Here is a 16,285-nt window from a genome sequence, read left to right as displayed (position 1 = left end):
TGTTTGCTCTCGTGTCCATTTGCTGTGTGTTCTTCTGTGTCCACCTGCATTCTGGGAGCCACCAGGAATCTGTATCTCTTTTTTGTTGCATCATCTTGCTGCGTCAGCTCTCCATGTGTGTGGCCCCGCTCCTGGGCAGGCTGTGCTTTTCATGCAGGGCGGCTCTCCTTAAGGGGCGCACTCCTCACACATGGGGCACCCCTACGCGGAGGACACCCCTGTGTGGCACAGCATTCCTTGTGTGCATCAGCACTGCACATGGGCCAGCTCACCACATGGGTCGGGAGGCCCTGGATTTGAACCCTGGACCTCCCATATGGTAGACGGACACTTTTATCAGTTGAGCCAAATCCGCTTCCCTCAACATTTGTTATTAAGCTCACTTTTTAGCAGCCTGCAGGTGGTACTCTCTTAATGCAGTCTTCTAACTGAACTCTTTCAGCACATTATCTTTTATTCTTCTCCCTAATCTCCCTCTGTGCTTTCTGGCCCGTGTCTCTCTTGCTGCCCCAGTTAATTGGATGTGTCAAACTGTTAAGGGCAGTGGCCACTGATGGGGCTCCCTGGTGTACTCTTGTTCCCCTAACCCCGTTCCCAGCCTCTCCTGTGCTCACTGCCTTGCATACATGCAAACACAAACACATACCAGAATATGGAAGAGAAGATGAGCAAAAAGACGAAGGGGTTAGAGATGAGCAGCTCCAATTTGTTGAATTTGTTTATTTTTTCAAAGTACTGATGTTTCCAGAAGAGGGCATCTGGGTTTAAGCCCCGGGAGGTCACATATTTGGTGGTCTGGTGGAGGAGGAGTGGGTTGAGGAGGAAGTGAAGACAGTAAGTGTTCACTTTCAAGAAGTTTGACTTGAAGAATACAATTAAATGAGAGTGGTGGCTGGAGGTGAATATTAAGTTAGGGAAGGTATTATTGTTTTTGTTTTATTTAGGTAGGAGACAATAGTGCAAGTTTACATGTGAAGATGGGAATGATCCAGTAGAAGAAGAGAAAGATGAATAATGCAGGAGAAAGGCAGGCTAACCAAATAAGCAAAGTTTTGGAAAAGATGAGAGAATGAGAAGAAAACAGAATGAAAGGATTAGCTTTTCTGATAGGAGGGATACTGTCAGGTATAACAGAAGGAAAGAAGATGGGGCAGATAGAGGTAGGTTTGTAAATTTGGTGGTGGAAAGATAAGAGGTTTCTCAAGGAACTATAAGAACGGTCATTTTCTAAAGGGTGGGCTGGGGAGCAAGGCCTAAAAAAGAGCTCAAGTCTCTGGACCCCCAACATCACTTACTGCTCTTCTTCCCTCACAGATGCCATGAAGCCTGCCATCTATAAGGTGAGTGAAGGACCTGCTACATTAGCTGAGGCTCCAGCTTTTAGAGCCTCCCCCTACATATTCCACAGTGAGTCCCCTACCTCTGAAAAACATCCTCACTCTGCTGGTTGAAACACTGATATGAGCCATTATTCCAAACAGTAGGTATCCCTAACCTTGGTCCATCTCTTCTGTCCCTGCAGGTACGATGTGTGGCAACCCTTCAGGTGGGGTCTATGCAAGCTGCAGAACCCTCTGAGTGTGGGCAGTGCCTTAGCCTGGCCTGGATGCCTACCCGGCCACACCACCACCTGGCTGCTGGATACTATAATGGTAAAATACAAAACCAAACGTAAGGAGCTATTGCTCTTTAAGCTTTTCATATATGCTTGTTTTCTGGTTGTTGCTTTTTTGGTGCAGTGCTGGGCATTACATCGTTAAACATGGTCAAGCCATATAAAGCAACACAATGAAGAAAGAAGAAAATAAGGGTACATGAGTATCATTTCATGTGGTTCTCTATGCATATATAAAGATCAAAAGATTAGGTGGAGAGAAAATGTATTAGAAATTATATATGTAATGTAGTATAAAGTTTATATTCTATATTCTAGTTTTTTATTATGTCCCAATCATATCCTTTGAGCCTTTTCTCCTCCGTTCTTAGATCCCATCCAGTATCATGTATTGCATTTATTCTCATTATCTCTTTAGTTTCTCTTTTTTTAATTGTGTAAACATACAACATAAATCTTCCCATTGCAACCCTCCCAAGAATACTATTCAGTTGGATTAATCACATTCCTAATGTTACTGTACCCTGATCATCATTCATTACTAGAACTTTTCCTTCACCCCAAACAGAAACCCTATGCTCATTTTGCACATTAACTTCCCATTACCCCTATCCCCTGTCCCTGGTAACATGTACTCTCTTCTCTTTCTATGTGCTTGCATATTTTCTGATATTTTCTTTGTGATTATCATGGGACTTAAATTTAGCACCCTAAATCTATAACAGTCTTGTTTGCTTTGATACAAATATCTGTCCAAGTCCCTGTTTTCATTTATTTTGGGTATATACCTACAAGTGGAATTGCCAGGTCATTTGGTAATTCTATATTTAATTTTTTGAGGAACTGCCAAACTGTTTTCCACAATGGCTGTACCATTTTATATTTCCACCAATAGAGTAGGAATGTTCCTGCATCCTTGCCAACACTTTTTATTTTCAGTTTTTTAAATAATAGTCATCCTACTGGCTGCGAAGTTATATCTCATTTTAGGGTGGGTTTTTTTTAGATTTGTTTTCATTTATCTATCTCTCCCCACGTTCTTGCTGTTTTTCCTTTGCTGTATCTGTTTGTCTTCCTTGTTTCTTTAGGAGGCATCAGGAGCTGAACCCAGGACCTCTGCTGTGAGAGGGAGGCACCCAATCGCCCAAGCCACTTCCACTCCCTGCTTTGTTGTGTCTCTCATCATGTTTTTCCCTCCCTGCGTCTTTGTTGTGCCAGCTTACCGTCTTACTTAGGAGGCACGGGAACTTCTCACTTTGTTGTCTCTCATCATGCTTTTTCTTATTGTATCTCTTGTGTCAGCTTGCCATGCCTGCCCATCATGCCAGCTTGCTCTCTTCTTTAGGAGGCACCAGGGTCCAAACCAGCGACCTCCCATGTGGTAGGCAGGAGTCCAGCTACCCGAGCCACATCTGCTTCCCTCATTGTTGGTTTAATTTGCATTTCTCTACTGGCTGATTATGTTGAGCATCTTTCATATAATTGGCCATTTGAGTATAACCTCTGGAGAAATATCTATTCAAATCTTTGGCCTATTTTTTAATTGGGTGGTTTATCTTCTAGTGGTATGTTTATTAAAGGGTGCATATTAAACCCTTATCAGGGAAGTGGTTGTGGCTCAAGCAATTGGGCACCCACCTACCACATGAGGGGTCCTGGGTTCAATTCCTGGTGCCTCCTAAGGAAGATGAACAAGACAGCAAGCTGACACAATGGGCTGGCATGGTGAGCTGACACAAAAAGATAATGTAATGAAGAGGCACAACAAGGAAAACACAATGAGAGATACAGCAAGTGGGACCAGAGGCAACTCAAGCCTTTGGGTACCTCATTCCAACATGGGAGGTCCTGGGTTCAGTTCCCAGTGCCTCCTAAAAAAAAAAAGATGAGCACACAACAAAGAAACACAGAGAGCAGACAGAGAACAGAGAAATAAAGATAAACCTTAAAAATAAAATAAATAAATAAAGGCAGTTCTTATTTTTTAAAAAGTCTTTATCAGATATATGGTTTCCAAATTCTTTCTCCCATTCTGTACATTGTCTTTTCACTTACTTGATGGGTAAAAGTTTTTAAATTTTGATGAAGTCCCACTTATCTATTTATTCTTTTGTTGGTCATGCTTGTGGTGTAAAATCTAAAAATCCATTGCCTACTTCAAGGTTCAGAAGATAGTTTCTTAGTTTTCTTGCAAGAGTTTTATAGTATTAGCTTTTATATTTAGGTTTGAATTCATTTTTGTTATGGTGAGAGGTTGGGGTCCACATTCATTCTTTTTTTTTTTTTTTAAGATTTTATTCATTTATTCCCACCTCCCCCCCTCCATTGTTTGCACTCACTGTCTGTTCTCTGTGTCCATTTGTTATGTGCTCTCTGTGTCTGCTCATCTTCTCTTTAGAAGCACTGGGACCTAAACCTGGGACCTCCCATGTGGGAGAGAAGTGCTCAGTCGCTTGAGCCATTGCAGTTCCCTGATTTGTTGTATCTCTCATTATGTTTCCTCTTTGTGCCACCTTGTTGTGTCAGCTTGCTGCGTCAGCTTGCTCTGCTAGCCTGTCATGCCAGCTTGCTCGTCTTCTCTAGGAAGCAATGGGAACTGAACCCAGGACCTCCCATGTGGTAGGCGGGCACCCAGGTGTTTGAGCCACATCTACTTTTCCCTCATTCATTCTTTTGCATGTAGATTTCCAATTGTCCCAGCACCATTTGTTGACGAGACTATTCTTTCCCATTGAATGGGCTTGGTACCCTTGTTGAAATCACCTGGCCATAGATAATGTGGACTTAACTTTGGACTCTCAATTCTATTCCACTAGTCTATGTGTCTGTCCTTACGCCAGCACTACACTGTGTTTTTTTGTTGTTGTTTATTTGTTTGTTTTTAACGATTTATTTATTTATCCCCGCCCCCCGACACCAGTGTCTGCTCTCAGTGTCCATATGCTGTGAGTTCTTCTGTGTCTGCTTATCTTCTCTTTAGGTGGTACCAGGAACTGATCCTGGGACCTTCCGGAGTGGGAGAGAGGTCTCAATCTCTTGCACCACCTCAGCTCCCTGGTCTGCTGTGTCTCCTATTTCTGTCCTCTATGTCTCTTTTTGTTGAGTCATCTTGCTGCACAAGCACTCCTGCGCAGGTCAGTACTCTACTTGGGCCAGCTCACTGCATGGGCCAGCTTACCTTCACCAGGAGGCCCTGAGAATTAAACCCTGGACCTCCCATATGGTAGACAGGAGCCCAGTCACTTGAGCCACATTGTGCTTCCCCAACATTGTTTTTATTACAGTAATTTTGTTGTAAGTTTTGAAACCAGGAAGTTTCTGGGTTTTTTTTTTTTTCATTAAAAATTTTTATTGAAGTATATCATTCATACATGAACATACATAAGTAATAAATATATAGTAAAAGTTGTCAACTTAAAACAGGGTTCCCACACATCACCCCAACACCAGTACCTTGCACTGTTGTGAAACATGAAATCAGGAAGCTTGAGTCCTCTGCTTTATTGTTTTTCAAGATTGTTTTGGCTTTATGGGACCCCTTGCAATTCGTATGAACTTGAGGATCAGCTTTTACATTTCTGCAAAAAGAGCCTGCTGGAATTTTATAGGGATTGCACTGTATTTGTAGATCACTTTGGACAGAATTAACATCTTGTTAATTTTGCTAATATTGTTAATTTTTGTTAATGTTAATTATTTAATCTTTCAATCCATGAACAAGGGATGTCTTTCCATTTATTCAAGTGTTCTTTATTTTCTTATGGCACTGTTTTGTAGTTTTCAGTGAACAATTGTTTCACCTCCTTGGTTAAATTTATTCCTAGGTATTTTATTTTTTTAGATGCTTTTGTAAATGGAATTGTTTTCTTTTTCTTTTTTTTTTTTCTTTCAGTTTTTTCCTTATTTATTTTCCTTCTTCCCCTCCCCCTACCCCCACCCTTCTGTGGTTTTTGTTTTGTTTTGTTGTTTTTTTTTTGCTGCTGTGTGAGCTTCTGTATCTATTTCTCTTTTTGTCGTCTCTTCTCATTTTTTCTCCTCTAGGATTCACCAGGATTCAATCCTAGGGACCTCTGATGTGGAGAGAGGTTCCCTGTCAGCTGCGCCACCTCAGTTCCTGGTCTCTGCTGTACTTTGCCTTGACTCTCCCCTTCGTCTCTCTTTTCTTGCATCATCATCTTGCTGCATGACTCACTTGTGCAGGCACTGGCTCACTGCATGGGTACTTGGCTCATCACACAGGCTGGCTCGTCACGTGGGCACTTAGTTTGCTATGCAGGCACTTGGCTCACCACGCGGGCCCTTGCATAGGCACTCGGCTCACTGTGCAAGCACTCATGTGGGCACTTGGCTGGCCACGTGGGCACTCGGCTCACCACGTGGGCCCTCAGCTCACCGCATGGGCACTCAGCTCGCCATGTAGTCACTGCCTTGCCCTGCAGGCATGCTGTGCTTTCTCTTCTTCTTTTTCACCAGGAGGCCCCAGGATCAAACCCAGGTTTGATCCCATATAGTAGGCAGAAGCCCGATCACTTGAGCCACATCCACTTCCTGAAATTGTTTTCTTGGTTTTCTTTTCAGATTGTTTATTACTGGTGTATAGAAACCAAACTGAGTAATGCATACTTATCTTGTATCCTGCAACTTTGCTGAATTACTTTATTCTAGGAGCTTTCTTTTGGATTCCTTGGCATTTTTCTGTATATAGGATCATATCATCTGTGAATAGGGATAAATTGACTTCCTCCTTTCCAGTTTAGATGCCTTTTATTTCTTCCTCTTGCCTGATTGCTCTGGATAGAACTTCTGGTACAATGTTGAATAACAGTGGTGATAGGCATCCTTAGATCTTAGAGGGAAAGCCTTCAGTCTTGTACTGTTGAGTACGATATATGATGCAGGTTTTTCTTAAATGCCCTTTATCATGCTGAGAACATTCCCTCCTGTCTAGTTTTCTGAATGTTTTTTGTTTTTGTTTTTTACCATGAACAGGTTTTGGATTTTGTCAAATGCCATTTCTGTGTCAATTAAGATAATCATGCTTTTTTTCCCCCTTCATTCTATTAATATGGTATATTACATTGATTTTCTTATGTTGAATCATCCTTGCATTTCTGGAATAAAAGCCACTTGGTCCTGGTGTATAATACTGTTGATTTTGGTTTGTCAGTATTTTGTTGAGGATTTTGCATCCATATTCATAAAGGATTTTCATCTATAATTTTCTTTTTTTGTGCTGCTTTTATTTGGCTTTGGTATCAGGATAATGCTGGCCTCATAGAATGAGTTAGGAAAAATCCCTCCTCTTCTATTTTTTGGAAGAGTCTGAGAAGGATTCATGTTAAATCTTTAAATGTTTGGCAGAATTCATCAGTGAAACCATCTGGTCTTGGACTTTTCTTTGTTGGGAGGTTTTTGATTACTGATTCAGTTTCTTTATTTGTGATATGTCTGTTGAGATTTTCTATTTCTTCTTGCGTCAGATTTAGTAATTTGTATGCTTTTAAGAATTTGTCCATTTTATCTAGGTTTTCTAATTTAGAAATTAGAAATTGTTCATAATACCCTCTTTTAAAAAAAGAAATTTTGATTTTATTTATTTTTGAATCTGGGACCTCACAAGTAGGAGGAAAGTGCCCAATGGCTTGAGCCATCCCTGCTCCCACTTGTTGTATCTCTCATTGTGTTTCCTTGCTCCTCTTCACCGGTAACCAAACCTAGGACCTTCCATGTGGTAGGTGGGCACCCAACTGCTTGAGCCACATCCACTTCCCCTTAATACCCTCTTTTTTTTTTTTAAAGATTTATTTCTCTCCCCTTCCCCCATGTTGTCTGCTCTTTGTGCCCATTCACTGTATATTCTTCTGTGTCTGCTTGCATTATCAGGTGGCACTGGGAAACTGTGTCTCTCTCTTTTTTGGTTGCATCATCTTGCTGCATCCACTCTCCCATGTGTGTGGTGGCACTCCTGGGTGGGCTGTCCTTTTTACACGTGGGGCGGTTGTCCTTGCAGGGACACTCCTTGTCCACGGGGCACCCCTAATTGGGTGTGTCCCTGTGTGGAACAGGCACTCCTTGCATGCAGCAGCACTGCGTGTGGGCCAGCTTACCACACTGGTCAGGAGGCCCTGGGGAATGAACCCTGGACCTCCCATATGGTAGGTGGACGCTCTTATCAGTTGAGCCACGTCTGCCTCCCATAATACCCTCTTATAATCCTTTTATTTTATTTCTATAAAATCAGTAGTAATGTCCCCACTTTCATTCCTGTTTTTATTTATTTATTAATGCTCTTTTTCTTTGTCAATCTGGGTAAAGATTTGTCAATTCTATTGTTGTTTCCAAAAAGCCATTGTTTTGTTGATTCTCTCTATTTCTCCATTCTCTATTATTTCATTTATCTCTGCTGTAATCTTTACTATTTCCTTCCTTCTGAGTTAGATTTTATTTGCTCTTTTTCTTCTTCTTTAGTTAGGTTATTGATTTATAATCTATCTTCTTTTTTAATGTAAGCACTTAAAGGTATAAATTTTCCTTCTGTGCACTGCCTTTGCTGCATCCCAGTAGTTTTGGTTAGCGGTGTTTTCATTTCTATTCATCTCTAGATATTCTGTTATTTCATTTGTGATTTCTTCTTTAATCCATTGGTTGTTTAATAATGTTTTCATTTCTACATATTGTAAATTTTCCAGTTTTCTTTCTGTTACTGATTTCTAGCTTTATGCCATTGTGGTTTGAGAAGATACTTTGTATGATTTCAATATTTTTAGTTTTATTAAGATTTGATTTGTGGTCTATCCTGAAAAATGTTCCATGTACACTTGAGAAGAATTTGTATTCTACTGTTATTAGCTGGGTTGTTCTATATATGCCCATTAGTTCTAATTGGTTATTAGTCTCATTCAAGTCCTCTATTTCCATATTAATTATCTGCTTAGATGTTCTATCAATTACTGTAAATGGTGTATTGAAGTCTCCAACAATTATTATAGAACTGTGTATTTCTCCCTTCAATTCTGTCAATTTTTGCTTCATATATTTTGGGGCTCTGTTGTGAGGTCCATATATGTTTATAATCATATCTTCTTGCTGGATTGAATATTTTATCAGTATATAATATGCTTTGTGGTCTCTTATAATCTCTTTTGATTTAAAGTTTATTTTGTTTGAGAATAATGTAGTCACTCTGGCTCTCTTTGGATTACTGAATGCATAGAATATCTTTTTCCACCCTTTTACTTTAAGCCTCCTTGTGTCTTTGTACCTAAAGTAAATCTTGCAGATAGCATATAGATGAACAATGGTTTTGTAATCTGCCAATCTCTGCCTTTTAATAGGGGAATTTTTTTTTTTTAACTTCTCTCCCTTCCTCCCTTTCCCCCAGCTGGTCTGCTCTCTCTGTCCATTAGCTGTGTATTCTTCTATGACCGCTTCTATCCTTATCAGCTGCACCGGGAATCTGTGTTTCTTTTTGTTTTGTCATCTTGTTGTGTTAGCTCTCCGTGTGTGCGGCGCCATTCCTGGGCAGGCTGTACCTTTCGCGCTGGGCAGCTCTCCTTACGGGGTGCACCCCCTGTGCATGGAGCTCCCCCACATGGGGGACACCCCTGCGTGGCACGGCACTCCTTGCGCGCATCAGGACTGTACATGGGCCAGCTCCACACAGGTCAAGGAGGCCCGGGGTTTGAACCGCGGACTTCCCATGTGGTAGGCGGATGCCCCATCCATTGGGCCAAGTCTGCTTCCCTAACAGGGGAATTTAATCCATTGACATTTAAGGTAATAACTGAGAATTTACTTCTGCCATTTAACTATTTGTTTCTGTATATCTTGTGTGTTTTGTTCCTCAATTACTCCATTACTGCCTTTTTTTGTATTTATTGCTTTTTTGTAGTGTAGCATTTTGATTCCCTTCTTTCCTTTTGTTTATATTTGCAGTTACTTTCTTTTTTAAAAATATATTTTTTACTTATTTTTAAAGATACATAGATCACACAAAATGTTACATTAAAAAATATAGGAGGTTCCCATATACCCCACTTCCCACAACCCCCACCTTTCCCAAATCAACTTCTTTCATTAATGTTGTACATTCATTGCATTTGATGGATACATTTTGGAGCACTGCTACACAGCATGAATAATAGTTTACATTATAGTTTACACTCTCTCCCAGTCCGTTCAGTGGATTATAGGAGGAATATAATGTCCTGCATCTGTTCCTGCAATATTAGTTACTTTTCAAGGTTACCTTTGTAATTAAAACTAACATCTTAAAGTAATAACAACCCAGTTCAACTAGTAGAAACCTAGCTTCAGTAGTATACAAACTTTCTACTCCTTTATATCTCTGTCCTTCCCCCATTATATTGTTATTGTTTCAAATTATATGTTCTACGTTGTCTGCCTGTTAACATAGATTCATAATATTATTTTAAACATTTTCTGTTAAATTTTATGCGGGGGGGAAGCAGTTATTAGGCTGGTGCAAAAGTAATTGCAGTTTCAGACCGTGCATTTTAAATCATTAAAACTAGGCTCAAACACATCTTTATTAGTCAAAATAGGAACCATTATAATCAACCCATTTTTTTGAAAGAGAAAAAAGTTTGTTTATTCCTGTAGTGTAAAAATCTGTGTTTTGGGATTCAACGAACTCTTGGAAAGCATTTTCTGTTTCCTGTTGTTCGTGGAAGTGTTTTCCCTGCAAAAAGTCAAGATACTTGAAGTAGTAGTTGGTTGGTGAGAGGTCAGGTGAATATGATGGATAAGGCAAAACTTCATAGCCCAATTCGTTCAACTTTTGAAGCGTTGGTTGTGCGACCTGTGGTCGGGCAGAATTGGGCCCTTTCTGTTGACCAGTGCCAGCTGCAGGAGCTGCAGTTTTAGGTACATCTCATAGATTTGCATACTTCTCAGATGTAATGGTTTCACCAGGATTCAGAAAGCTGTAGTGGATCCAACCAGCAGACCACCAAACAGTGACCATGACCTTTTTTTGGTGCAAGTTTGGCTTTGGGAAGTGCTTTGGAGCTTCTTCTTGGTCCAACCACTGAGGTGATTTTTACCAGTTGTCATATAAAATCCACTTTTCATCGCACATCACAATCTGATTGAGAAATGGTTTCTTGTTGCGTAGAATAAGAGAAGATGACACTTCAAAATGACAATTCTTTTGATTTTTGGTCAGCTCATGAGGCACCCAGTTTTTTACCTTTCCAATTTGCTTCAAATTCTGAACAACAGGAGAATAGTCGATGTTGAGTTCTTTGGCAACTTCTTTATAGTTGTAAGAGGATCAGCTTCGATGATTGCTCTCAATTGGTTGTTGTCAACTTCTGATGGCCAGCCACTATGCTCGTCTTCAAGGCCCTCGTCTCACTTGCAAAACTTCTTTTTTTTTTTTTTTAAGCATTGAAATATTTTATTTGCTGAAATATGTATAGCACTTATCTAAATATTAAACAAATGTTTAATATCTCCTTTCACGTAACAGCAGCAACAAGAGATAGCAAGTGTTTGAAAGTCTCTTCAGTCCATATTATTCTGATGATTCTTTGAAGCAAGAACTTGAACCTGTTCAGGTGCTTGATGACATGAAGTCTTGAAGATATTTATATGAAGGTGTCTTGAAATTTGCAGGCACAAAGCACTAAAGTATGCCGTCATATCAAATGAAGCAATGACCATTGCTATCCAGAGAACAATATATTCATCTACAAAATTATTAAAGTATTGATCTAAAAATAAAAGAGCTGGCCCAATGAACACAGTGTCTTGAAGGTATAGTTCACTTTTCATCATGTGAGCTACCACTAGTTTTTGTGCAACTTTAGCAAAGACACATCCAAACATTAAGGTATAAAGACAAGGATGTTTTTCAAACACATTAGTTGCTGACTTTTTATAGATCATTATTGCCAGTATGATAATTAGTCCAATGTGGAGTCCAGGTGACAAGACACTGGTGCCTGCTATAGTAGATCCATTCTTGCCAACACCACCATGAAGGATAACATGAAAATAATTTGAACAGGAAAAAACTGCTCCACCTACTACTCCAAGAACTGGAACAATCTTCAATTTTATTTCTAGAATGGGTATCGTATAGTCCCACATTGTTGCTCCTCCAAATGTAGACAACACAAAGACGATTATTAACGCTACCTGGATTTCAGTTACATCCACTTTTCCAAACCTCAATACGCCTGAAACATAAGTCTGCCAGTGAGCACAATAAAACATGAACATTCCAATAAAAGAGCAGAAAAACAACCAGTCAGGATGGGTTCCTAAGCGAACAGCAATTGATGCTCCAACTGCCATTAACACTGTGGAAAGAGAGTCACAACCATGGTCAAAAAGTTCCCCTAAAGGAGAACAAGAATTTGTTCTTCTGGCTTGTTTCCCATCAATTGCATCCAGTGACTGGTAGAAAAAGAGTCCCAGGGCACATAAAAGGAATGTCCAGTATGGTGCCTCCTCGGTGGCAGTGGGGCAGTAGGCGACGAGCAGGAGCGTGGTGAGCAGGGTGACGGCGAGGCCGAGGAGGGTGATGGTGTTGGGGGCCATCCACAGCGGGACCCACCGCAGCAGCCAGGTCCAGTAGAGCTGCAGCGGCGGCTCGAGCAGGGAGACGCCGACGGCGGCGTAGCCGTGCTCCTCCAGCCGCCGCAGCTGCGCCGCGCTCAGCGGCTCGGCCAGCGCCTTCAGCCAGCGCGGGGCCACCCTGGCCCCGGCGCCCGCCGCCATGGCCGCCGTGCGGGCCCCGCCGCTGCAAGGAGCGGGGCCGCCGGGGGCACTGCAAAACTTCTTGAACCACCACTGCACTGCACATTCATTAGTCATTCTTGGCCAAAAGCATTGTTGATGTTGCAAGTTATCTCTGCTGTTTTATGACCCTTTTTAAAATTTAATTTACTTTTATTTTTAAAATTCATTTCTCTCTCCTCCCCCTCCCCCATTTGTCTGCTTTCTGTGTCCATTTGCTGTGTGTTCTTCTGTATCCGCTTGTATTCTTGTCAGTGGCACCAGGAATCTGTGTCTCTTTTTGTTGAAGTATCTTGCTGCGTCAGTTCTCAGTGCATGCGGCCCCACTCCTGGGCAGGCTGCACTTTTTTCACGCTGGGTGGCTCTCCTTGAGGGGCACAGTCCTTGCGCATGGGGCTCCCCTATGCAGGGGACACCCCTGTATGGCACGGCACTCCTTGCGCGCATCAGCACTGTGCGTGGGCCAGCTTTACCACGCAGTACGACCCATTTTGAACTCAAATAAGAAATAACTCAAATTTGCTTTTTGTCTAACGTCATTTCTATAGTCTAAAATACATATAAAATAAACAGCAAGTAATAAGTCATTTGCAAAAAAACATAGTGAGAAATGCACATTTAAGAATGTATTCCAATATCAAATGCCAAATTTCAACAATGCAAAACCACAATTACCTTTGCACCAACCTAATACAAACCAAAAATACAATAATACAGGATTTTATATTTACCTATAGTAGTTACTTTACCAGTGTTTTTTATTCCTTCTTGTGGCTTTAAGTTATTGTGTAGTGCCCTTTTAATTCAGCCTGAAGGGACTCCCTTTAGTGTTTCTTATAGGTCAGGTCTTCTGGTAAGGAACTCTCAGCTTTTGTTTATCTGTAAATGTCTTAATTTCATTTTCATTTTTAAAATATAATTTTGTCAGATAAAGAATTCTTGGTTAACAGTTTTTTTCTTAAGGACTTTATTTTTTTATTTTATTTTTTTAAAAAGATTTATTTATTTATTTACTTAATTTCCCCCCCTCCCCCGGTTGTCTGTTCTCTGTGTCCACTTGCTGCGTCTTGTTTCTTTGTCCGCTTCTGTTGTCAGCGGAACGGAAAGTGTGGGCGGTGCCATTCCTGGGCAGGCTGCACTTTCTTTCGTGCTGGTCGGCTCTCCTTACGGGGCTCACTCCTTGCGCGTGGGGCTCCCCTACGCGGGGGACACCCCTGCGTGGCAGGGCGCTCCTTGTGTGCATCAGTACTGCACATGGGCCAGCTCCACACAGGTCAAGGATGCCCAGGGTTTGAACCGTGGACCTCCCATGTGGTAGACAGACGCCCTAACCACTGGGCCAAGTCCGTTTCCCATTAAGGGCTTTAAAGGCATCATTCCACTGTCTTCTGGTCTTCATGGTTTGTGATGAGAAATCTGCTCTTAATTTTATTAGGCAGCCCTTGTATGTAACAAGCCACTTTTCTGTTGCTGCTTTCAAAATCCTGTCTTTGTCTGTGGATTTAGACAATTTCACTATAATGTGTCTTGGTGCTTGGAGTTTGTTGAGCTTCTTGTATATATATGTCTCTGTCTTTCATCAGATCTGTGAAGTTTTGGCTATTATATCTTCAAATACTTTTTATGCCCCTTTCTCTCTTGTTCTTCTGGGATTCCAGTGATGTATGTGTTGGTATACTTGATGGTATCCCACAGGTCCCTTAGGCTCTGTTCATTTTTCTTCATTATTTTTAAAATTTCTGCCCCTCAACTTTATAATTTCTGTTGTCTTATCTTCACATTTCAAATTCACTGATCCATTCTTCTGCCTGTTCAAATCAGCTGTTGATTCTATTTAACGGAGTTGTTTTTTGTGGGTTTTTTTGGTAATTACTGTACTTTGCAGCCCCAAAATTTCTATTTGGTTCCTTTTTATAATTTCCATCTCTTAATTTTGTATAGACAACATTTTCCTAATTTCCTCAAGTTTTTTTTTTTTCATATATATGTATGAATTCCTTTAGCTCATTGAACATATCTAAGATGGTTGATTTAAAGTCTTTGACTAATAGTTCTAGGGTATGAACTGCCTCGAAATGGTTTCTGGCAAATTCTTTTTTTCCTGTGCATGGGCAATACTTTCCTGCTTCTTTGTGTTTTTTAAAATTTTTTTGTCAAAATCTGGACATGTGAGTATTATGTTGTAACTCTGGAAGTCTAGTCCTCCCAGTCCTCTGGTACTACAAGGGTTTTTTGTTTATGTTTTTCTTGTGGGCTGGAGCCGTCAATTTGTGGCTTTTCTAAACTAGTTTTGCTTCCAAATGGGGAATGGAAAGTATCTAAAGGATGGGAAAAAGAGTAGGTACTGCTTTAAGAATCTTCAGCTGCTTTTCCCTGCAGGGGGTTGGAACACTAGCCTTCCTAGAGTTGGCTGCCCAGCACTTTGAAGTATCTAATCAACAACAGTGACCAGTCACCAGATCACACATCCCCAGATTTTGATAGTCTAAGCCTGGCATCGGCCCTGGCAAACTATACCAGGAGCATGATCTGCATTCCCCACTGCTGCCTGTCTGGGGGATGGGGAATGGTAGCTGCTGGACAGAGGGTGAAAATCATTGGTATTTATGACAATTTACCACCCTCTTCTTCCAGCTTTTCCTTAGATACTGCACAGTGTTCCACCAGAGTTCCAAAATGATTGTTTTGTTAGAAGGACTGATTCCTGGAGCATTGTGTAGAAGAGCTTGATGAGCTCTTCTACATGCAGGGCAAGTTCTGGAACAGCAAGTCCTTCAGGCCACTTCCAGACAAATAGGGCCAGACATACTTACGCCAGTATGTGCATGAGGATTACTCTGCTCCTTCCAGAACCAAGACCAGGGATCGTCACTGGGAGCATGGGCTGGTTCCGTGCTGAGCCAGTGAGGCACCAGGATATCTTACTGTTTTTAAGTGGACTTTTTCTTCCTTTCTTTTTTTTTTACCTCTCCCACCCCACCATTATTGTTTGTGCTCGCTCTCTGTATCCATTTGCTGTGTGTTCTATGTCTGCTTGTCTTTTTTTCTCGACTTTCTCTTTAGGAGGCACCGGGAACTGATCCTGGAACTTCCAGTTTGGGAGAAAGGCACTCAGTTGTTTGAGCCACCTCATCTCCGTCTCTCACTGTCTCTCCTCTACATCTCCCTTTGTTGCATCATCTTGCTGTGCCAGCTCAGCTCTCTGTGGCACAGGCCAGCTTGCCTTTACCATGAGTTCCTAGGAATCAAATCTGGGGCTTCCCATATGGTAGATGGGAGCCCAGTCACTTGAGCCACATCCGCTTTTTTGTTTTGATTTGGCACTCACCCTGTTATTATAGTCCTTTGTTCCTAGAGCTTTGAGAAAGATGTTTGTATCAGTTACTGATGGTGGTTCAAAATGTTTGTGAGGGTAAGGAGCTCTGAAGCCTCTCACTCTGCCATCTTTTTTTCTCTCCCACATATCTAATTTTTATTGTGGTCTCATACTAAGCATAATTTTTTTTTACCTTCTTAAAGTTTTTATTATTTATTTTTAATGTATTTTTATTACAGAAGTTGTGAGCTTATAGAACAATCATGCACATGTATAGAATTCCCATACAACAACCCTTCACCAACACACCACTCCATTGTGGAACATTTGTTACAGATTATAAGATAATATCATCAGACTGTTACCATTAACTATGGTCCATAGCATACATTTGGCATATTTTTTCCATACCCCCCTATTATTAACACAGTACATTTTTGGCACTGATGCAGGAATATTACAGTCTGTTATGTTAACTAGAGTCCATAGGTTACATTAATTGTATTTTTCCCATGCTTTTCCACATTCCCACCAACGTGCAATAGTGACATACATCCGTTCTAGTTCACAGAAGGACATTCTTACAT

At 41.0% G+C, this 16,285-nt stretch overlaps 2 protein-coding genes across 4 annotated transcripts in view; one reads left to right on the top strand and one right to left on the bottom strand.

Moving 5' to 3' along the window:
- The window catches only part of GTF3C2 (general transcription factor IIIC subunit 2), a 41,102-nt gene that overhangs the window by 19,444 nt on the left and 5,373 nt on the right, over nt 1-16,285 (top strand). For all 3 annotated transcript variants that reach the window (XM_004451441.5, XM_058287762.2, XM_058287763.1), the window contains 2 exons: nt 1,315-1,340; nt 1,523-1,652. In XM_004451441.5, the coding sequence (XP_004451498.1) occupies nt 1,315-1,340; nt 1,523-1,652 (156 nt within the window). The remainder of the gene's footprint in view (nt 1-1,314; nt 1,341-1,522; nt 1,653-16,285) is intronic.
- On the bottom strand, nt 11,004-12,384 carry LOC101430880 (cholinephosphotransferase 1). Its single transcript, XM_004451439.3, has one exon. It carries the CDS (start codon nt 12,362-12,364, stop codon nt 11,144-11,146), a length of 1,221 nt encoding a protein of 406 aa, XP_004451496.1. The 5' UTR covers nt 12,365-12,384; the 3' UTR covers nt 11,004-11,143.

This window comes from Dasypus novemcinctus, chromosome 25, assembly GCF_030445035.2.
Source record: "Dasypus novemcinctus isolate mDasNov1 chromosome 25, mDasNov1.1.hap2, whole genome shotgun sequence".
NCBI classification, from domain to species: domain Eukaryota; kingdom Metazoa; phylum Chordata; class Mammalia; order Cingulata; family Dasypodidae; genus Dasypus; species Dasypus novemcinctus.
Note: the sequence above shows the minus strand (reverse complement) of the source record. Positions and strands in the feature narration are given on the sequence as shown.